The sequence below is a fragment of the Dama dama genome, chromosome 1, assembly GCF_033118175.1.
Source record: "Dama dama isolate Ldn47 chromosome 1, ASM3311817v1, whole genome shotgun sequence".
Lineage (NCBI taxonomy): Eukaryota > Metazoa > Chordata > Mammalia > Artiodactyla > Cervidae > Dama > Dama dama.
Window position 1 is genome coordinate 46624131 of NC_083681.1, and position 23588 is coordinate 46647718.

Here is a 23588-nt window from a genome sequence, read left to right on the forward strand (position 1 = left end):
GGGGCAAGGAGAGGAGCTGCTGTTGGCTTTTAACTGGTGTTGTCTGCTACATTCTAACCCAACTTTTATCCAAGAGGTTGGAGCTGGGGTAGGAAGCAATCACGAAACTAGTAATTACTGAACATATCAAAGCAGAATTCCTGATTCTCTACCTCCAATTTCTCTCAAATTTCTCATCTCACTTAATGACACCATGATCCACCTAGTTGCTGAAGTCATCCTAGATTTGCCCTTTTCCCTCACATTCAATCTTGTCAGTAAGTTCTGCTGGCTTTGCCTCCAGAATATTTCCTAAATTCATCAATTCTCCATCTCCATGGTTATGACCGTAGTCCAAACTCCATCATCTCTCACTTGATTTACTTCAATAACCTTCAAATAAATCTTCCCCCTTGTTACTCTGGATTTCCTTCCATTCATCCACCCACCATGGGTTTCCCATGTGGCACAGTGGTAAAGAATCCACCTGCCACTGCAGGAGACGCAAGAGACACAGGGTTTGGTCCCTGGGTCAGGAAGATCCCCTGGAGTAGAAAATGGCAACCAACTCCAATACTCTTGCCTGGAAAATTCCATGGACAGAGGTGTCTTGTGGGCTATAGTCGATGGGTCGCAAAGAGTCAAACACAACTGAGCAACTGAGCACACATACACATCCACCCACCATAGAACAGCCAGAATGATCTTTGAAAAAGATAATTTCCCTTCTAGTACTCTCCAGTAGATTCCTTCTTACACTTTTAAAAATACAAGCTCATCATCATGATCTGCTCCGGTTTATGCCTTTCCATACTTTCGGCTCACTCTGCCCCTCACTCACGTGTTATAGCTACATGTTCTGTTCCTTGAACACCCCAGGTTGTTCTTGCCTCAAGCTCTTCGCATCTGCTGAAGGCTCTATCTGAAAGATAGGTACTCCTAGATTTTCTCCTCCTAGATCTAGCAGACCTACTCCTAGATCTTCAAATAGCTCCCTCTCAAATATTCAGCAAGCCTCCCTTGACCACCCAAACTAGATTAACTGCTCCCCTCCAGTCACACTCCAACACATCAGCCTGTTTTGTTTTCTTTATAGCACTTAAAAATCATCAAATTTAACTCATTTATATGTTGGCCTTTTTATTGTCTCCCAGCATTAGAACAACCTCATCAGTGCCTGGAAGAGCACCTCATTCAGAGGAGGGCTCATAAATGACCATTGAAAGAACATAGGACCTTGTGTCTTATTTTGCTTTTGTTTCTTCGTGTGTGTGCTGAGAATCCATCTTGCAGGGATGACTAGCTGGGCAGAATTGGGGCATTCCCAGGCACTACTAACTGCCTGAGGAAATAATATTGAATTCTAATGTTCTCCCTTTAAAAATATCCCTTGTGGGTTTAGCATGGAGCTGAGAGCACAATTGTGAGCTGGGCAGGGATTCAAAGTCCTATGTGTTAGCCATCCTGAGATCTGCCTAGCCCCTTGGAGACAGGACTAACCCCAGGTCCATCTCCCCACAGTGTCCCCACACTTGCCTCTCCCCAAGTGCCAGGCACACACCCTCTTCTACCTTCAGTGTGAATAGACCTCCTCTTTCTCAGATGTACACAGTTTTCCCCTCAGAGTGTCACTTTCTCTGTGTGCACACATCTACATCCCTTATAAGTCTCAGAAACGTTTCATCAAATCAGTCCAACTTTATTTTGGCCGAGGGCTCAGGACAACGGAGGGCTGCACACGTGGACTCTCCGCTGGATGCAGGTGGCGGGGCTGAGCTTGGTGGGCAGGGGCAGGTGCATCAGGACCTTCCTCCGGTGCAGCCTAGTGGTGCCCAGGGGCCCTTCCAAGTACACAGGACAGGAGTACACTGCCAGGCCGCCTCGGGGTGGCAGGTCATTGGCCCCTAGGGCCTGGGCACTGACGCTGACGGGAGGCAGAGGGCTGGGTTGACTGGAGGAGCTGTCCTGCAAGGCCCCTGCTACCGGGTCCCACTTGGCGTTGTGAAGCTGTAGTCCAATCAGCAGCAGCCCCATCTCTGGAACCGTGGGATGTGGGCTGTTCGCCACCTGGGGGCGCCAGAAACTGGTCAGGCAAGGCTAAGAAACTAAGGGGTCCCGGTGGAGTCGGCTCAGAGAAGCAGGTGAGCTACTGAGGAAGTAGAACCAAGAGAAGCTAAGGTGAGGGGCTTAGCTACACTGCGAGGTGTAACCAGGGATTTGAAGGAGCGGAACTGGAAACGAAGGGGCAGCACGAAGATACCTGGAAGTGCAGAGGACTGATCAGCTCCTGACGTTTGTGGGGGAGCTGACTGGAGCTGGAGACTTTGCAAGCTAGGAAACTTGTCGGGGCGACCACAGTAAAGGTAGCTTCCCAACGCAGGGACAGCAGCAGGCGGCGCGGGTGGCAAAAGGCTGACAGGTGAAAGATGCGCTCTGGTACTTGGGTTCCCACACCCAGGTAGCGAACCAACAGCTGCCCACGGCGCGACAGCTGCCGCAGCCAGTGCCAGGGCGGCTGCGGCCCGGCAGGCGCGTGGGGTCGCCAAGGCGCGGGTAGGCGGCCAGTCCAGAGAGCCTGAGCCACCGCGGCACAGCGCCGGGCGGCACACGGAGGCGCGCCCTTCAGCTGCTGCAGCAGGCAATCCAGGTCCCTCTGCAGCGCGCCCACCAGCTGGCTCAGTTCCAGCACCTCCATCTTGAGGAAGCCCTCCAGCGGCAGCGGCGCACTCAGCCCCAGCTCCCCAAACCCCACGCCAGACTCCTCTTGGCGCGTGGTCTCGGTCAGCTGAGCCTGCAGTGACTCCAGCCTCCGCTTGGCTTGCGCTAGGCGTTGCCGCAGCCGCCTTTCGGCACGCCGCGAGGTCCCGCGGGCCGCGGGCACCCAAGTAGGTGAACACCGCTGCAGCGCACTCAGGATGGCGCGGCTCTGGCGTCGCAACAGCCAGGTCTGGGAGCCAACACTCAGTCCGCAGATCCGGGGTTCAGGCGGTGAGGGCAGTAGGTGCATCTCAGCCTTGCACTCCTCCAGAGCATCCAGCTCTAGTTCTTAGGGGTTGGAGAGGAGGGGTGAGAGACAAAGACCATCTCTTTCCACCCCAAAACCAAGGAGTAGGCCTTCCTCTGACACTTGAACCCATCATTATCCCATAACTGTGTGAATATCCTCCTTTCTATACCTTTATTGGTACCTTTGTTATCTTCCCTTGAGCAAGGTGGCTTTACTGTGCTGCTTCCCGCCCCAACACAGATACCTGACTGCAGCTCACCTGGGCTGGGCATCAGAGTGGCCAGCAGATACTGAGGTGTGTGTGGCTGGGCTCCATTCCCGCTGCTGGAGCTCAGGCAGGCTCGCGTGAGGCTAATCAGGACCTCCCTGTCCTTGTCATCTCCCACAGGACCCCCATAGAAAACCGAAGCTGAGGGTGAGATCAGAGCCCCTCAGTTTCAGCCCCTCCCATTTCCACCACCTCCCAAACGGAAGTAGTAGATTATGTCCCATCTCAGTGCTCCCCCAGGCCACTCCCTTCTGGGCTCTCCTAGGAGGGGGGACAGGAGGAGTCTCACCGGCCAGCTCTCTCATGGCAACACTAGGATTGCTAAGGCTGGCCCACAGCTGGTCTTGGATCTGCAGGACATGGGTCAGGGTCACTTGACTCCTGAGGGTGGAGAGCAGGAAGTCGGGTTTCAAAACTGTCTATATGCTGAGGATTTTCACATCTTTCTCTCCAGCCCAAACTTTTCTCCTGAGCTCCAGACCCATGAGGCTTACTAGGCATTGCCACTTGGCACCTCAAATTTCCTTTCAACTGAAATCATCATTTCCCCCCACACCAGCCACCCAGTTGTCCAATGCCGAAATCTGAGACCCATCCTTGACTCTTCCTTCTTCCTCACCCCATATTTACTCTCTCCCCACTGTGACTACTCTAGTCCCAACCACTTATACCACGATCTCATTTCTCAATACTGCCAGAGCCTCCCAAAACTATTCTGCTTGCCTCCAGCCTGCCCCATCTGGTCCATTCTCCACACTGCTGCCGGACTGATCTTTCCAACAGACAAATGGGATCATGTTTCTTCTATTTAAAGCCCTTTAGTGGCTTCCCACTGTCCTCAGAATCCAGTCAGTCCCACAAGCCTCTCCTCTCCCCACCGACCCCCAGCATGTCCACCTCAACCACACTGAAGCCTTCTCGCTCCTGCTAAGCTCAGTCCCCTCTGCTCAGAAAGGCCTCCTCTCCTCCTCATCTGCCCCTGCTGTTGGGACTCAATTCGAAGCAAGATTCCCAAGTCCTTGGAGAAGCCTTCCTTGACTTCTCCTTGCCCTCATATTTTGGAGCTCCCCAGAGATGAATCCCAGCATGTGAAAAATATTCAGTGTTTGCTGAGAGAGTGACAGAGCAGGATGGGTTGGGGAGTCCCTCACCAGTGCCCCCTGTGAGCCTGCAGCTTCATTCCATAGAGCTGCCGGTGTAGCAGGAGGCCATGTAGGAGAAGCAGAGGCAGCACCCTGCTTGGGGGTTGCACAGAGAATCCTTGCTGGACTAGCTCCATATTGTCGACCAGGACATGGCCCAGCTCCAGGGACTGGTCCCAGAAAACAGGCATGGAGTGCTGAGTGAGCACGGCTGGGGAGGAAGGAAAGTGCTGGGTCAGCACAGTGCAGTTGTCCTCTGGGCTCCAATCCAAGAGCCTGTGGGGAAGCTCCTTCCTCACCTGGTAAGGAAGCAGTAGCTTCTGCAGACACAGTAAGCCAAAGGCGGAAATCCCTGTGGACAGCAGCCACATTCCCATCTTCTTGTTGAGCAAAAAGCAGGTCTAACTCCAGGTCCGAGACCTCTAGGGGTCAGACATGGGGCTGAGATCAATTGCTGGACAGGGATCAGACTTGAGGCTAAGGGGTCTTACAAAGGGGATGAGGGGATAGACCATCAGACCCAAGTTCAGGCTCAGGCCCAAGTGCAGGATAAAGTCCTAGAAGCCATCTCTAGACAGCAAACCCACCTTTGCAAATCCCACCTACTCCAGGGGATCTTCCTGACCCAGGGACCAAACCCACCTTTGGCTCCATCCAACAGTCCCAGCAAGGGCTGCAGCAGCTCTTTTGGCCAGTGAGGCATAAGATGACAGTTCTCCAGCACCAGCCATTCCCCCCTGAGCATAGCCTTATGGAGAGAGCTGATCACGATGGAGAGTGGATCCCAGGTTTCAGAGCCCAGAGCTATCACCTTCAGATGCTTCTTCCCCTGGAGACCAACAACAAAATGGCAGAGTAACTCAAAGAGATCCTAGGATGACCCAAAGGACCCAGAGTAATGCCACAGATAACCCAGAAAGTCCCTGAGTAATCCAGAAAGATCCATGAGAATGCTGGAGGGGGTGGGCCCACCACCCACCCCAGCCCTAAAATCCCCTTCACTCTGTGGCCAAGAGGCTAGGGCTCAAACCTGCTTATGTCTGGCAGCCAGCTTCTGGATCACGGTCAAGTGATGCAGGGTGGCAGTGGGATGACCGGGTGGTGGCAACAAGATCAGTATGGGCTGAGTAGCCTGAGTATGTTCAAAGGGGATGGTGTGAGCACTCAGGTTTTCATCCAGGGGCCGGCCCAGGAGGCTGGTGGTGAAGGTGGCCAGGGTGCTGACCAGGCACTCAGGTCGCAGCACACGCCACAGGATCAGCTTCTGGAGGAGGCTCAGTGGGTGAGCCCCCGGCCCTGGTGCAGGGCCCAGCACGCTGGATGAGAGCGACAGGTAAGCCTGCCAAACACTGGCATGGCCCGCCAGGGATGCGCACAGCCCGGCAAATGGGGGCAGCACCTCTAACATCTCACATTCCTGCCAGGTTCTCAGCCCTAGCCAGGCCGGTCGAGCCACACCTGGGGCTGGTTTTTCACAGCCTGTGCTGGGAGAGACTGCCAGTCCAGGCCAGAGGGCCAGCCTCTCCAGCTCCGGCGCCTTCCTTGCCACTCGCAACAGAGCCAAAGCACCCAAGACGGCCACCAAGGGTACTCGGGTCAGGCCCAGTGTCGCCACAGTGCTGCCTAGGAGCTGGTGGGTCAGCTGCCTCTTCAGCTGCAGCAGACGGCAGGTTATTTCCTCCCGCCGGTGAATCTCACCCTTTATGCTGTTCAGAGCCCGCTTGGTGGCAGCCAGACAATCCTCTGGACTCATATGGAAAAGTGGTAGAAGGTTCTGCAGTGAGTTAAGAGCCTTTATGATGGTCATGCCGTGCCAGGCCACACGCCGATAGGGTGCCCACAGTGCCACCTCCTTCAGCTTCAGCTCTTCTAGGTCCTCTAAATGGGCCCGCAGCTGACACAGTTCTGCCTGGGCCCTCACCACATCTCGCAGGAACTTGGCTGGTTTCTGACGCCTTGGGCCCTGGAGCAGTAGCATCGTCAGCAGTCGCTCCTACAAACAGTCACTTTATTGCATGGATCTGGTCCTTCTCCACATAGTTCCCCGGTCAGCGACATTCATCTCTACCCCCATACCGGGGCCCATCCCAACCCATAGACTGAATCCCCAAGCACCTCAACATCCCCTGCAGCTTCCCAGGAGTCCAGGAATCTGACGGTCAGGTCCCACCAGTGGGTCTCGAGCTCAGGACGCTCCGTGCACAAGATTTCCCACAGCATCCGTTCTTCTAGGATTTCCGTGTTCACGCCCAGGTCCAGCACATTCAGCCCCTTCAGCAATTCACAGCCTAGCACTTGGAGTCATGCAGGAGAAATGCTTAACCCCTTCCCTTCGGCAGAGCCAGGGGTGCAGGGCCCAGGGAGTGTGGCTACCAGCTATGGTCCTGAGCCCGCTCTAGGTCAGATTGAGTGAAGCTCGGGCCCTGGTGTGTCCACAGAGGTGTGCTGGCAACTCACCCACTGGGCCTCACCTTTTTCCAAGGCATTGAGGGGGACAGTAGTACTCAGATAGAGGCAGAAGCCAGGCTGCACCTGGGGTGGGCTCAGCTGTTCCCGCTGAAGTAGCCATTGCAGTTCTGGGCAGTCTAGGCCCAGCTCCGTGTTGGTCAGTAGCACGGGCAGGCCTGAGTGGGGGAGACAAGGACACCTTACCCACCATGCCAGCACCTGGGTGCCCCCATGCATGAAGTCTGGCTCCAACCCAGGCTTCTTCCAGAGGATTAGTGCCTAGGGTGAAGGTAGGGGCAGAGGTCAGACTGGGGTTTGAGAGGCCTGTGGGGCCACTGAGTAGGGGAGGATGCAGGAGACCTTGGGCGGAGGGCATGCGTTCTCACCACGGGCAGCTGCCTCCTGGAGCTTACGCCCCAGCTCTGGGCTGGCGCCTGAGAAGACTTGGAGCTCGGGAGGGGGCGGGGACTGAGTTTCCTCCTCATCCTGCTGTTCTTTCTCCTGTTGCTCCTGCTGCCCTTCCTTTTCCTCCTTCGTCTCCTTGATTCTCCTTTCTTCGGCCTTCTGCTCCTTTGTTTTATCACCCTCATCACTATCATCATCTTCATCTCCCATGTTCTCCTCTTTAGACTCTCCTTTTTGATTTCTCTTAAAGCCCTTCCCTGTGGCAGGAAGATGAAGAGGCACTCTTTTCAGGGAGGGAATCGGGCTCCTGGGGAGCCCTATTCACCCAAGGACTCCAGCTCATGAAGGAAGGTCTGGTCTGCAGGAAGACACCTTAGGAAAGTCACTTAAACTCTCTACGACTCAATTTCCTCATCTGCAAAATGGGTTGATATTAGCGCATTACCGACACCACAGAGGGTTCCTGTGACGATGACGTGAAACAACGCACAGAAAGCGCTCCACTGGCACCTGGCAAGCACTCAGTAGAGGGTAGCTCCCAGTAACTAGAAAATTCCAGGGAGGGGTTCTAGTCACCCCTGAAACTAGCTCCATTTCTGCCTATGCATATATATATGCATCTAGGTTGGCTAGATGAGCCAGTGCATTTCCCTTTTTGCCTGAGCTAATCCTGTCACTAACAACTAGAAGAGTCACCACTAGCATAGAGATCAGTGCCTGGAAGTATCAGTTTGTAAAAGAAAGTCCATAAACTGTGGCCTTGGCCACAAACATGGGCACTGCTGTGGACACAGGTGGTTAGTTAACCAACATCTATCTGCAATCCCCTTCTCTTTTGCCTCCTCTACTGCAGAAGCTGGAAAAGATGAATAGTTTTTTGTTTTGTTTTATGTTGGGAAATTTAAGAATTTTAAGTTCTTAAAAAAATTAAGTGTTTAAGAAATGGGCAAGTAGAGGATGCCAGACCCACAATCTGATGTGTTTGTTTCCTATTGCTTAACAAATTACCACAAACTTAACAGCTAAAAACAACACCCATTTATTATCTCTCAGTTTGGTAGGTTAGAAACCTGACCAGACGCTCTGCTCAGAGTTATACCGGGCTAAAATGGAGACTCAAATCACGAGTTGCAGTGCTCAGCGGGCACTTGGGTGTTCTTCCAGGCTTACCATTTTATGGGTTTTGTTTGTTTGTTTGTTTTTGTTGTTTTATTGAAGTACAGTTGGTTTATAGAGCTGTTAGGTTCAGGTACACAGCAAAATGATTTAAATATATATATGCATATTCTTTTTCAGATTTTATCCACTATAGGTTATTACAGATATTGAATATAGTTCCCTGTGCTATAAGTAGGTCCTTGTTGTTTATCTCTTCTATCTATAACAGTATACATTAATATCTGCTAATTCCAAACTCCTAATTTATCCTCCCCCTCCTTTCCCTTTAGTAACCATAATGTTATTTTCTATAAGTATGTCTGTTTTGTAAATAAATTCATTTGTATCATTTTTTTAGATTCCACATATAAGTGATATATGCTATTTGTACATCTGGCTATCCAGATTTCTGGAAGATCTTTTATTTTTCTGATAAAAGGGACAGATATTGGCTAGGAGCACCTCTGACATGACTCTTGGAGGGATAGTAGCATTTGATAGCAAATACGGTGACTTTAAAACAATAGAAATTTATTCTGTTAGTGGCCTTGAGACCAGAAATCCAAAATCAAGGTGTTGGCAAGATTGCACTCCTTCTGAAGGCTTTAAGGAAGATTTCTTTCTTGCCTCTTCCAGCTTCTGGTGGTTCTAGGAGCTCCTTGGCTTGTGGCTACATAACTCCTCTGTCTTTCCCTTCACAGGCCTTCCTCTGTGCACCTATGCCTTATCTTCTATCTCTTATAAGGACACTTATCACTGGATTTAGGCCAACCCTGGAAATCTAGGATGGCCTCATTGCAAACCCTTAACTCAATTATATCTACAAAGATTCCTTTTCCAAAAAACATCACATTCATAGGTTCTGGAGGTTAGGATGAGGATACATCTTTTGGGTAGGCACCATCCAACCCACAACAATGTGATAAATGACTATACCAAGGGTCATAGGCCAGAAAGCTAGAAGATTCTGGGTGCTTGGAGGCAACACTGAAGCCCTATACCTGCTTATCCCAGTCCTTTTTATTGGATAAGAAGGACTTATCCAATAAAATAAGTCCATTTGTTTAAGCCATGGTGAGTGGGATTTTTGTTACAGGTAGTAAGTGGCAGTGAGGATTTTTCTTATCCTTACCAGTAAGGTGGCTAGGCTATGTGTAGCTAAAAAGCTAGCTTATCTCATGGGACTTGGCCCCTGGGCTCACTGAACTTTAGTGGACTTAGTAGAAGATGCTGGAGCAAGCTGGCTACACCTCTTCTTAGTGAAACAATCTCCAGAAAGAACTTAAAGGGAATTCCTTTTTTCTCATATCAAGCAGTGTTAGATCACACATGATCAGATACTCATGCACCTTGCCGACATAAAAAATGATTCTGTACATCACATCACATGGAATAGGAAATCACAGGCTATTGGAAAATCAGGGATGCCTCCAGATTCATCACAAGCACTTCTCTCCCTGCATTCCCTGCCTGACAAGAGTAGTCTCTCTTCCCCTTTTGATCCACATACTTCCAAGTAGGGGCTGCATTCCATGGCCAGGAGCCTCAGCCTAAGCTCCCCCCTAATACTATTTTCTTACTACAGCCCTGAGGTGAAGGCCAAGGTTTAGGTGAATGACAGTTACACTAAGGCCTAGTGGAATAGGTGGAGTCCCCAGAACCAATGTTAAGAGACAGAAGCCAGAAGTTGGGGCTTAAATTCAACAATAAGAATATAGCAAGAGTTCTGGCATCAGTTAATAGAGTCTTTACAAATGAAATCTGGAGGGGAAAAGAGAGATTTTAGGGGATTGACCAGAAATTCCCCCATCTGGTAATAAGTGTTTGCTTAATTTTACAGCACATCCTAAGCCCCCATACCCATTCCAATAGGAAGTGGACATTTACGGTATAACAGCTACCAACAGGGTACTCTTGCCTGACCTTCCTCTCACAGATACTTCTGGGGGACAATGGGAAAGGAAAATTATACTGTTTATCAGAACTCAGGGCAGCTGAACCGGCTGTCCAGGAACTCACTCCAGTGAATTCAATTAGCCAGTGAAATGATGCTATCTTTTACCTTCTGTCTGGCATTGCACAGTATATGCTGTAGACCAATATAATGTGTATTTCTCACCCTTTCCAAGTTTCTAAACAGAAGTTTATTAGTTATCTTGATTTGATTTTGCTTCTCTTTGCTTATCAGGTGTATTCTTAAGGTGAGATTCACTTAATCTAGGATAGTTTACAGAACCACCATGAAAAGCCATATCCAGATCTGATCAAGAGATTATTCAGAGTTTCAGGACTCAGAATTGGATATGGCAGCTAGATGTTCCTTTAGGGTGTCTCTTATTAGAGAGGGGGTAAATTAATTTCTGGCTCCACATGTGCTAGCTGTATAGTGGATGTTTTTGTAATGGTGTATGAGCACAACAGAAAGTCATATACTGGACAACCAAGGGATGGACTGTAATATTAACAGCAGTAAGACACTGGTAGTAATAATGACTACTGACTCAACGGACATGAATTTGAGCCAACTCTGGGAGAGAGTGAAGGACAGGGAAGCCTGGCATGCTGTAGTCCATGGAGTCACCAAGAGTCGGACATGACTCAGCAACTAAACAGCAACAACAAAAATAATGACTAATGTTTTTGAGAACTTATTATACATTAGGCACTATGTGAACTCTTTTTTCATGAATATCTTAATTCTCACAACATTTTATGAGATGGCCATAAGACCCTGATTTTTATTAGCAAACAAACTTAGGCTTTCAGTTCAGTTCAGTCGCTCAAGTTGTGTCCGACTCTTTGCGACCCCATGGACTGTGACACACCAGGTCTCCCTGTCCATCACCAACTCCCAGAGTTTACCCAAAGTCATCTCCATTGAGTCAGTGATGCCATCCAACCATCTCATCCTCTGTCATCCCCTTCTCCTCCTGCCTTCAATCTTTCCTAGCATCAGGGGTCAGCTCTTCGCATCAGGTGGCCAAAGTATTGGAGTTTCAGCTTCAACATCAGTCCTTCCAATGAACACCTAGGACTGATCTCCTTTAGGATGAACTGGTTAGATCTCCTTGCAGTCCAAGGGACTCTCAAGAGTCTTCTCCAACACCACAGTTCAAAAGCATCAATTCTTCGATGCTCAGCTTTCTTTATAGACCAACTCTCACATCCATACATGACTACTGAAAAAACCATAGCCTTGACTAGATGGACCTTTGTTGGCAAAGTAATGTCTCTGCTTAATATTTTTTAAACTTAGGCTTTAGAGAGATTAAATACCTTGCCTTAGGTCACACAGCTAGCAAAGTGCAAATATTTGACCCATGTAGTCTGCTTATAGAGCCCCGGTTACAGACCACTTTATTATACACCTGTTCTAGAAGTCTATTATTTTCACCAGTACAACCCTCAGCCCCTTCCTCTGGGAAATAAACAGTCTTCCTTCCTTCCCCTGGGAAATGCTCCTTCTGATGCTCTACCCAGATGGGTCCCTGATCCAAGCAGAACCAATGGAAATATTTCCCCAGAATTCCTGATAAATTTGAATAGGAAAGCTCTGAGTCATAGTCCCAGGTTCTAATAGTGCTGAGCAGACCAGGAAGTGGAAATTACGGTCAGCCACATAGATTCACAATCATTGCAGCATGGGCCCAAAAATATACATGTGACCTGATTGATTAATATCACATTGGCTGAAGAAAGCTGGGATACCCTGGCCATGAATATTTAGTGTCTTCATTGTGAAAGGGAAGAATGCATGTGGCTGAGAGTGTTGAGCAGCTCAGATACCAAGAAGTGTTGTGTTTACTATCCCTGGATTTACCTGTGCCGTTGGTGGGACCGGTGGCCAAGCGTCCAGCCTCTTCCAGAGGCAGCGGCTTCAGCCAGATGAGGGCCTCGTTGCCGGGGTCAAGCAGCAGGGGCCAACGGCAACTGAAGTAGTGAGTGCGACTTCGCAAAAGCAGTGCTGCCAGGCGGGCTGACTTTGCCTGGGGCTTCATATCTCGGTCCCACTGGAACTGTTCAGATTCGGAGCTCAACAAGGACACAAGGCTGAAGGGAGAGCGTGTGGAGAGCAGGGGATTCTTTGGCAACGTGGTGACAGATTTCTGCATCCGCTTCAGTGCCTGCGCCACGTCATCCGGGCCCAGTGGCTCCTGACAGCCCCTGCAGAGAGCCAGCCACTTGTCGAACAGCTCCTGGCGTCGCACTGGTGGGAAGGGACCCAGGTAGTTGATGGCAGCTGAACACAGGAGGGCATCTCCGAGCACCGTGGAGGAGTGACCCTTCAACTTCTGGTGTGGAAGGGAAGACCAGACGGTGTGTAGGCCGGTGGTGAGGGCAGAGGTAGACGGTCTGGCGGAGAGGGAGGGAGGCAGGGTGTGGGGGAAAGCGTGCAAGGAGGGCAGAGTGGGACAGAGGGAGGCAGTGAGGGCATGGGGAGGGGCAGAGGAGTGGTCTGCAGTGCAGAAATGAGCTTTAGGGGGCAATCTAGAAGGAGCTGGTTACCTGGAGCTCCGTAGTCCAGGAATGCATAGGCGTGAGCAGGGCAGCCTCAACCGGCCACTTGTGATGTTGGCCACACTGAGCCTGCCCCAGATTCTCGACCACACGCTTGTGGGAATTTTGGGCATTCTCCAGATTCTTGGAGAGGGCCAAACTGTGCTCTAGAAGCTCCTGGGCCTGGAACTGGTACTGGCCCAGGCGGGCCTGCTCCCGAGCCAGTGTCATCTCCACCTGCCGCAGCAGCAGGCCTGTGGGCAGTCCTCGGCGCTGTGCCAGCCCGTAGCACAGAACGGCCCAGAGCCAGGCTGCCAGGTTTGCTACAGGTATGCTCACTGCCCGCAAGTCTGCGTCACTCATGCCTGGAGCTTTCAGAGCCAGGTTTAATTTGATCATCTCTGAGTCTGTCATCTTCTCCTTGGGGAAGAACACCAGCTCCTGGGGGAGTGTGTGTTTAAGAGGGGTGGGGGAAGACATGGATGCTCTGACCCTGCCCCAACAGCCTCGCTCTGCCAAGTTGCCGCTTCACGCCTCCATCTCTCCTCCTCCATGGAGCCCCACATTTCTTACCTGATAAAAATCCTCAGAGCATAGCAGCTGCTTGGCGCTGGCCCAGCCTGTCTCACGGTGGAAGAGCTCACACAGAGCATCGGTCACCCGGACCACAGACTCTGCTGGTGCTCGATAACTTCGTATCTCCTCAAAGTCAGTCACCTGCAGCTGGCTCAGGGGCCCCAGAAATGCCTTGCCCATCTAAACGAGGAGAGACGTGCAGCTGAAGTGAGCTCCCAGAATTTCCTCTCTTCCTTCAAGGTATTTCCAGGAGGAATCATCTTCTCCTAGGGTCTCCAAGAGACCACACCCCAAGCCATCCTATTACCTCTGCCCCAGGAGACTCCATGATAAGTCAACCCATCCTCTCCTCTGGGCATCCTGTGAGAGGTTGTCCCTTTCTGAGAGGGGATCAGTGCAGGGCAGGTGGTAGGAAGGGCTCACCTGCTCTAGGAAAGCCTCATACTGAGCCTTCAGGGCATCCCGCTGCTTGGTCAGGTTCTCAATGAGGTTCTCCTGCTGCCGACACTCTGTCAGCTGCCGCTTGTACAGAATCTTGATTTGGTCTAGCTGATGATTCAGTCTGCCAAGGCTCTGTGAACAGAGTTTAGGCTCTGCAGCTCTAGATCGTGAGCCAGGTGGGACTACCCCAAGGGAAGACCCCACCTGGGCTTGGAGTCAGGCATACTCCTGACAGTTGTATGACCAAGTTGACTGTTAGGGTGAACAAGTTGAATTCCAAGTAGGCTACAGATACGTGCTGAGCTCTGAAACTGTCATTCTCCAGTCTGTGAGTTATACATCTACTCAGGCAGCCTCACTGAGTGGGTTGGGTGCTTCTGACCTACCATACAGGCCTAGGCAATCTGAATCCAAAGCCTCCATGCTTAACCACTGGGTGATAATCTATCTTACTTGACCCGCTAGTGGCATTTGTCATAGAAGCTCCTCCCTGTTGAAACATTCTCCTCCCTTGACTTTCATGAGACCATGTTCTTCTTTGGCTTCTGTGACTGCTCTTCCTCATTCTCTTCCTCTGCTATCCCTTAAATATTTCTCAAAAACTTTTCAGGGCCACCTTATCTTATCATCTTTTAGTGTACCTCCCTAAACTCATGGCTCTGATTATCACTTATATTTTAACAACTCCAAATCCTTATATCTAGCCAGATTCTTCCCCAAGACCCACACCTCCATATCCATCTGCTTAGTGGGAATTTCCTCTTCAGTGTCTCACAGACCCCTCAGACTCCACATATCCAGAAATGAATGTATTTTGTTATGGCTCCTCAGATCTCTTGAAATCCTATTCATCTCTTCATGTATTCTTTTCTCAGAGATCTGTGGCAAAATACATCCAAGTTTCCCAAGGAAGAAACCTGATGGTTAACCTGACTCCACCTCTTCTAGTCCCCAAAATCAAACCCATCTTCAAGAAAGGCCTTTCTGTTTTGTTTTGTTTTGTGTTTTGTTTTGTTTTTTTTTTTTTGTAGTTGTATTGTTTTTATTTTTGTAAGACAAAGAGAGAGAACGGACGGAACAGGGCCCAACATCATCCCTCAGAACAGCTTCTGAGTCATACATTTGCCTGGATTCATTTCGAAAAGGCAGTTTCAGGGTCCGTGTTTCAGGAGACCCTCCAGGCTGTCTATGTCTATCTCAGTGCAATCAGCTGAAAAGAAAAACCTCCCATCTGTTCACCACACAGAATGCAAAACAAACCTGTTTGGAAAATGCCTGCCCTTAAAACAAGAGTGAGGGCTTTAAAGATGCATTAAACACAGAATCTTCCAGGAATCCAGTTGGCTGCGGCTTCACAAAACCAGAAGCACAGAATAACACTTCCGCCACCGCCGCCGCCACTCACGTTCGGCCTTTCTGTTTTATCTCCAATATGTCTCTCATGTTTACTTCCATCCCCAAAACCATGACTCACACCCATGCTCTCTCACTCCTGACCTTTTGCACTGGCTTCCTAATAACCCCTACTCCCCCTCCTCTAATCTGCTTTTCATGCTGCAAGGCTATTTGGTTTTCTCAAAGGCAAATATCATATCATCATGTCTCTTAACACTTGCCACTGTTGCATTTGGTTTACAATACCTCCGTGACCAGGAGGCTTCTGTTCATCTTTCCAACCTCATTTGCTTTTCCTCTCCCAGCAGTGTGCTCTCCAGCCATTCCTGACTTTCAGTTCCTCCAACCTGGCACACACACTCTTGCCTCTGGGCCTTTGCACCTGCTGTTACTTCAGCCTACGACATTCTTCCCACCCACCCCCCCCCCTTCATACCAAATCTCACCTGACCTTCAGGTATCAACCTTGATGTACTTCATTCTTGTGTTTACATATTTAAGGAATGCTTTTGGTGCTTACCAATGCCTCTGTGCTACACAGTGTGGTACTATGCTCTCTCTAGGAAGTTTTTTTACTTCTTTTTTATTTTTTTAAATTATGAAAAGATGATAACACATTTACTAGAAACTTGGAAAATACAGAACAATGGTACATATAGTTCTACTGTATATTTCAATTATTTTTCAAGTAGATAAATTAAGATTTTTAGTTGGAGTTCAACATCAAGCTCTCAAAAATTAATAGAATAAATATACAGAGAAGTATAAGGATACAGTAGACCTGAAAAGCACTATGAACCAATTCAACATAAGACTTATAAAATTTTAGGAAGTCTTTCTTGACACTTCAGAGCATCCTGGACTTGCTCTGTCATAATGCATTGTTTTGTAATTACTTGCACAAGCCTATATCTTCCAGCAAACTAGGCACCATGAAGGACAAGGAGAGTGCCTTATCTTTATCAGGAGGCCATCTACTATCAATACATGATGACATTTATTGGGCTCTAGCTATGTGCCAGCACTTTGAAGTACTTTACATGTAAAGGCCTCATTTAATCCTCATCCTAACCTCTCTGGATCTGAGTTTTTTCATCTGTAAAATGGAAGAAAGAAGGGCCTCCTTAGAAAAGTGGAGGTGAGAATTCTGTCTACCTAGATGTAAGCATAAATGTCTCCTCCATTGCAGGAGGATTCTTTACCAACTGAGCCATGAGGGAAGAAGCCAGCATAGATGTAGACATGGACAAAAGTATTAATGAGTGCTCACACAAAAAATATGGAATTCAATTAAGCTTTGCTGAGCACAGTTATAAATAAATGAACCAACTGACTATGAAAGGGAAGAGAGATGGAGGGGTCCAAGATGACTCCTGGGGTTCAGCTTAAGTGACTAAGTGGAGGGTGGTGCCATTTCCTCTGGTGGGCAACTCTGAAACAAGTACACACAGTTATGGCTGTTAAGTGAATGCCCCTGAGACTATGAACATCTCTTATCCAGTTTTTGGGCTTCTTATGTTCTGATCCAGGGATTAGAGAATAATAGCTCCCCTAAACCATATCAAAAATCCCTGGTATTAATCATTTGAGGAAAAAGCAAGACCCGAAACAGAAAACTGGAATTTGGAAATCATGGGAAAGAGGACTCCTGTTCATCAATGAACTTAATTTTTTGCATCTCAACTGAGTCTTAATTTTTAATCTAAGCTAGTGATCCTCCATGGCAAATGGTAGGAGGGCAACAGTACTATGGTGACTCCATAGGACTCAGTGAAAACCACGTGTGTAGATACTGCATAAGCCATGCCCCTGGGGTTGTCCAGCACCGAAGGATAACCCTGAGGACACCCATCGGAAGAAGAGGGTTAGGCATGGGGAGCCGGAAGACCTGAAACACCGGGAGAAAGTAAGCCATATTATCTGCTTGTGAACTGATCACTAGTAACTATCTCACTGTAGTTACTCCTGAACTTCCATCAAAGTTTTGTGTAAGCAGGAAAGGGGAAAAAAATGCAATACCAGAATTCCTCTTATTAAAAATGAAACAAAACCAAAAAAAAATGTCTATTTTGGGAAAGCATTTTTAACTGAGAGTGTTTGATGTAATGATGCCACTGCTACCAATTTTAGCTAGATATGAGCGGTTTGTTTATTCAAAGAAGGAAATTGTTCTGTATAAGAAAGCAACAAGATTTAGAGTAAGGACTGGAAAAAAATCTCTTGTTACATGAGCATTGTCTTTGGGAAGCTCTAAAGGAAAAATAGGGTGACTGAATAGCATTGGGAGCAGTGCTGGGGAGATGGGACAGGGAGAGAAAACTCTGTCACTAGGAAATGCCCTGTAGAGGAAGGTGACAGGACAACAGGACACTGAGATTTAGTAAACCATTTAAACCTATTTATGGTTCTGTTCTAAAATGTAAATTGCTCCCACTGCCATCACCCATCTGCATTTCCCCACCATACCTAACAGTGTACATTTTTGTATATAGAGTATATAAATTTGTATGTTTGGTATCTTGTGGAAGGGTACACTGCAGGATCAAAGGGGTATGGGAAGAGAGGACAGCTACAAGATGTGTGCCAACCAGCAGTGAGCAATAGATAATCCAGGAGAAGAGGATTAAAGTGAGAGGGGACCATGAGGATGTAATCCTGCCCCATCCCCAATGGGAATCTCTGCAGAGCTTAGGGAGCGTACTGAACTTCACACAGTCAAGGTACTAGGGACAACCAGAAGCAGACGCTTGGGTTTCATGCATTTAGAGGAATCAGCCTGATCTGAGATGTGCCACAGGGAACTTTGAGCCTGAGCTCTAGAGGAGGAGGCAGCAGGGATTAGAGACAGCCCCTGGGGGAAATGGGGCTCTCAGGAGACCAGAACTAAGGTTCAGTCTGGTTGGTTTCTGCAAAGTCATTGTTTGGGCTCCTGCTTTGACCTACTGTTCATGCCTCAAACTCCTCTCCCCCTTACCTTATGGGAGCCTTTCAGCTGCTCCTCCAAGTTGAAGACCAGGGTGGTGTGGGCACTGTGCTTCTCAATCAGCATCTTCAGATTTCGCAGGGCATTCTGTATCCTGAAGACACCGTGTGCCAGTGAGTGGACCTGAGGGAGTGGAAGGAGATACAGGGGAGGGAATGGGGGTCACTCACCGCTGGGCCCTGTTCTTAATGTGCAGGGTCATCCACTGCTGCTGCAGTACGAAGGTGTCCAGGAAGTCCAGGAAGGTCTTGGGGGTGACGAGTGGCAATTCAGGGCACAGGTGCCCTTGGTAGCTGGCAGCCGAAAGGTGGATGAGAGCCATGGCCTTGGCCACGCTGGAAACTGAGGCCTGGATGTCTGGGAACCTCAAGGGGTCTGCAACAGGCGTGGCTTTAGCCTAGACTTGTGAGCTTGTAGGGGAAGAAAGGAAAGGGACCCTCTCTCCTCGCTCAGGAAGGAGGGCGGAAAAGGTGAAGGGAAGCTCAACCAGGTTATAGAGAGAGACTGACCCAAGTAGCAGTCCTCTTCAGAAGCTGGTCTAGATGGGGGGTGAGGACAGGTAAAGAGGCTCACCGTCATCAAGGGGTGGGCTCTGAACACCCTTCAGGTGATGCTGGGCCACAGCGACCAGGGAGTCTTGGTCCCAGGGTTCGTAGCGGTCAGTGCTGGCGATGGCCAGCTGAAGGAGCCTCAGGAAGAGGGTGGAGGGTAGCTGATCGTGGGCCTGGTCATCTCCGATCAAGATGAACATGTGCAGGTGGCTGCGTACCTGGTGGCAGAACCTGTGGGGCAGGAGCTCTGACACCGTCCTCCCCTCCGTCCCTGTTTGCCCACCCAGGTCCCCACCCCAACCTGCCCCCTCAACCCTGCTCCTCTGTGCCCCCTCAGTAGCCCTTAAGTTTTGTGGGGGCCTTTGGCCTTCGGCCAGGGTGGAGCCAGAGCAGAGCGACCCCTGGCTTGGGGGTCTTGGCCTCACCTCTGCAGCAGTATTTCCTTCTTGATGTTCTGCTTGGCAATAAAGCTGTCCCTGGGGAGATGTCCTTCGATGTTTTCCAGATCTGCCTCTGTGTATAGGTCAGGAAAACTGCCTGAGGTTGCCAGGGCCAGCAGGCGATGAAGGGTAGTATGGTCCACACCCTTGGGCACCAGCAGGGCCACCGGCTGGCCTAACATGCCAGCATGCCAGCTGACCTCCCTTAGACACCCGAGAATGGCCTCCTCTGATCCACACGGCAGACGGAAGAGGCGGGTCTGACAAATGCCGGCAGCCAGAGTGATGGCAGTACAGCGCCCGGTCCCCTGAGCCCCTGCGAGCAGGAGGCCATGCTGCCGGGGCCTGGCCAGCACCCGGACCAGGCGGGCCACGTGCTGGGCCATCGAGTGGCACCGGGCGAGGTGGGGGCTCAGCCGCAGCTGAGCGGCTGAGGTGGCCAGCTGCTCCTCCAGGCTCACCCACTGGCGTTCCAGGTACAAGTTGGAGCTCTCAGAGTTGGACTCTAGTATCAGTTCCTGACTGAAGACCAGGTCTGAGGGCTTCTCCTGGGGCCGGAGTAGCAGCATTGGGAGCAACAAGGGTGAGACCATGTCTTCTTGGGCTGCCTTCTGACACAAGTTCTTAGATTTATTCGGCTGGAGTTTGTAGCTGGAGATCCTTGTGCCTTCCTCCTGGCTTATCTTCTGACTCATGCCTCCCATGGTCATCTTCCTTACTGGTGCTACGGGTGGTGCTGGATCATTGCACGGAGAGCCTGTGGTGACCGGAAGGTCGTACGGGGCCTCCTCCTCCTCCGTCTCACTCCCGCTGTTGCTCAGGTCCTCCCACTGAGCCAGCTCCCCTTCGGATTCCACTTCAGGCACCTTCTCTTCCTCCTCCTCCTCCTCCTCATAACCCTTGCCCAGGCTCTGGGGTGCCGGCCCACAGCAGAAGACATTCTGAGCTACCTCTAGGAGTAGTCTGGCACAGAAGGAGCGTTCCTTGGGGCTGTCCAGCCGGTCACAAAACGTTCTCTGTGCCTCATGCAACCAGAGGCGCATGATGTTGCGCGTGGCCATCATGATCATCAGGCGGGTGCCACGTAAGCCGGACACCCGGCGCAGGTGCTCCTGATGGTTGAGACAGTCCACAAAACCCCGGGAGCCCATCCTGATGGGCAGCAGCTGCAGGCTGCCCAGAAGCTGGCTCACAGAGTGCATGGAGAAGCGGTAGTGTGGGCGGAGGGGTGAGGGCATAAAGCAGTTGCCCACTGCCTCCCAGGCCTCCAATGAGGCCCGAACCAGGGCTCTTGCTAGAACACTCTCCCGCTCCACAGAGGGGAAGCGCTCGAGCCAGGCCTGCATGCTGGGCATGTGCCTGCTCAGCAGCATGGCCTGGGTCACGCTGCCCAGGGCCAGCACTGTGAAGAGCCGAGAGAGGCGCGGGCACAGCGGCCGCTCGTAGAAGCCTGGCACCGTGGCAGTGGCCAGGAAGTTAACTCCAGGCTGCAGCGTCTGCAGCTCCAAGGGGCTGTGGGTATACACCGTGCCATCTATGGCCTGACGCAGAGTCTCCAACAGTGGCTGACAGCTCTTCTCTGCGTCTGGGGGCCATGAACAGAGAACACCCGCGTGAGGCCGAACGACAGTGTCACCCTGCTCCTCCTCTCCCTGCCTCTGTGGGTCTGCTCCTGGCGCACATGGGGTTCTGGGGAAGTTTATGCATCTGGGGTGTTGGGACTGGGTCAGGTCTGAGGACATTGTTCTCTCTCCCTAGAAGTGAGTGATTTTTTTTTTTTCTTCTTCCCCAAATCTTACCTCTAAGACCAATTACATATTCATTAACTGAAGGTTAGTGAACAGAAAGGTTTGGAAACCTGATCTGACCATAGTAGAGGGAAAAGTGTAGTCACCACAGTCAAAGATAATGGAGTTATATCTCATGCAGGCTTTTATAAAGTCAACTTTATTGAGAAATTATTTCTATAAAATAAAATGTACACATTGTAGATAGTTCAGTGAGTTCTGACAAATGTATATGCCCATGGAACCACGACCCCAATGATATTTAGGACAATTTCATCACCCCAGAAAGGTTCCTTCTGCCCCGCTGCAGTCAATCCCCTATCACACTGTCCCAGGAATTTCTATCTGATCTGATGTCTATCATTATGGATTAGCTTTGCCTATTCTAGAACTTCATACAAAGGGAATCATACAGTATGTGGTTTACCACGTCTGGCCTCTTTCACTCAGCATGATTCTGAGATTCATCTATATTTTGCGTCTATCAGTAATATGTTCTGTTTCATTGCTGAGTGATATTCCATTATGAAAATATCACAGTTTGTTGATCCACTGGCACTGATGTACTTTTATGTTGTTTTGAGGTTTTGACTATTCAGAATAATGCTGCTATGAACATACATGTGCAACTTTATTTGAGAACATACACGTGCTTTCATTTCACTTCGGTAAATACCTGTGAGCAGAACTGCTGGGTCATATAGTAAACATACATTTAATAGGGAAGAAACTGTCACACTTTTTTTCCCCTATAGTTGTATCATTTGCTCCTACCAGCAAAGTGTGAGGGTTTCAGTTGCTCCATATTTCACAATTACTATCAGTCTTTCTACTTAAACTCTTTCTAGTAGGTGTGAAGTACTGTCTCACAGGTTTTACATTTGGAGTTCACTGATGCATAACCATATCAAACACATTTTCATGTGCTATTCGTCACTCATGTATTTTTCTTTTGTAAAGTGTCTATTCAAAGTTTTTTGTCCATTTTTTAAATGGAGTTTTTCTTACTGAGTTATAAGAGCTTTTTTATGTTTTCAAGGTACAGAGCTTTGTTAAATATATGTATCATGAATTTTTTCTATGGATTTTTTTTTCATTTTCTTAAGTGTCTCTTGAAGGGCATAGGTTTTAAATTTTGGTGAAATATAGTTGTATCCTAAGAAATCATTGCTTCTAGCCAACTTCACACAATATTTTTCTAAGATTTATAGTTTTAATTTTTATACTTGTCTATAATCTATTTATAATTGATTTTTGTGAATGTTGTGAGGTAGGATTCAAGATTCTTTTTTTTTTTTTTCTTCACACATACATACAGCTGTTTCTACCCCAACAACTGTACTTTCCCACAGTGAATTATCTTGGAACACTTGTTGCAATCTTTCAACACTTGTTGAAAACCAAATGACCATAAATGACCATATATCAGATTCATGATTCTGTTTCATTAGGCTGTATCCATGTCCTTATATCAATATTGGTATCTATTACTTGATTACTGTAAACTGTGTACAGTAAGTCTTAAAATCACTAGTTTAAGCCCTCCAACTTTCTTATTTTTCAAAGTTGTTTTGGCCCTTCTAGGTCTTTCGCATTTCCATCTAAGTCTCAGAAAGAGTCTGTCAGTTTCAAAAAAAAAATAAATAAATAAAAATATAAAACAAAAACAAACAAAAAAAACCAAGACTTCCTAGTTTAGACTGGGACTGCATTGAATCCATGGATCAATTTGGGGAGAATAAGCACCTTAACACTGTTGATTCATCTGATCTAAGAATGTGATATATTTCTACATTTACTTAATTCTCTTTTATCTCAGCAGTATTTAGTAATTTTCAGTGTGTATCTTTCACTAAGTTTATTCCTAAATACTTTAAGCTTGTACATGATATTTTAAATGATACTTAAATTTTTTATTTCTGATTGTTTGTCATTAGGATATAGAAATAATAATGATTTCAATAGATTGACTTTGTAGGCTGTGAGCCTGCTAAATTCACTTATTTATTCTAATAGTTTTGTAGTTTTGTTTTTGCTTTTGGTAGATCCTTAGGACTCTCCATGTAGTAAATCATGTATATGCTAGTAGAAATAGTATTACTTTGTCTTTTCTAATTTTAAAGGCTTTTCCTTCTTTCTCTTATTGTATTGATAGCAGTCTCTGTTCACTATTGAAAAGAAGTAGTGAGAGCGGACACTCTTGCCTTGTGACTGACCTTATGGAAAAAATGTTCAATATTTCACAATCAAGTATGTAACTAGCTATAGATTTCAATAGATGCCCTTCATCAAATTGAGAAAATTCCTTTCTATTCCTAGTTTGCTGAGAGTTGCCATAAATAGTGTTGAATTTTATCAAATGCTTTTTCTTTATCTACTAGGATGATCTTATACTTTTCTCTGTTATTCTAATGTCATGCATTACACCAATTGATTTTTGAATGTTGAGTCAACTTACATTCTTGAGATATACCCCCACTTGATGATAATGTGTTGCTGAATTTTACTTAA

The 23588-nt window shown here is 48.5% G+C and overlaps 1 protein-coding gene across 1 annotated transcript in view; it reads right to left on the reverse strand.

Moving 5' to 3' along the window:
• Positions 1 to 1695: 1695 nt before the first annotated feature.
• DNHD1 (dynein heavy chain domain 1) overlaps positions 1696 to 23588 on the reverse strand; it is a 61696-nt gene continuing 39803 nt past the window's right edge. The window contains 19 exon segments of the mRNA XM_061161312.1: positions 1696 to 2046; positions 2240 to 3024; positions 3246 to 3395; positions 3544 to 3635; positions 4406 to 4607; positions 4696 to 4818; positions 5039 to 5225; positions 5427 to 6389; positions 6512 to 6690; positions 6868 to 7020; positions 7231 to 7506; positions 12228 to 12699; positions 12914 to 13345; positions 13478 to 13660; positions 13904 to 14053; positions 18291 to 18393; positions 18470 to 18674; positions 18873 to 19081; positions 19276 to 20875. Of these exon segments, the coding sequence (XP_061017295.1) occupies positions 1696 to 2046; positions 2240 to 3024; positions 3246 to 3395; positions 3544 to 3635; positions 4406 to 4607; positions 4696 to 4818; positions 5039 to 5225; positions 5427 to 6389; positions 6512 to 6690; positions 6868 to 7020; positions 7231 to 7506; positions 12228 to 12699; positions 12914 to 13345; positions 13478 to 13660; positions 13904 to 14053; positions 18291 to 18393; positions 18470 to 18674; positions 18873 to 19081; positions 19276 to 20875 (6815 nt within the window).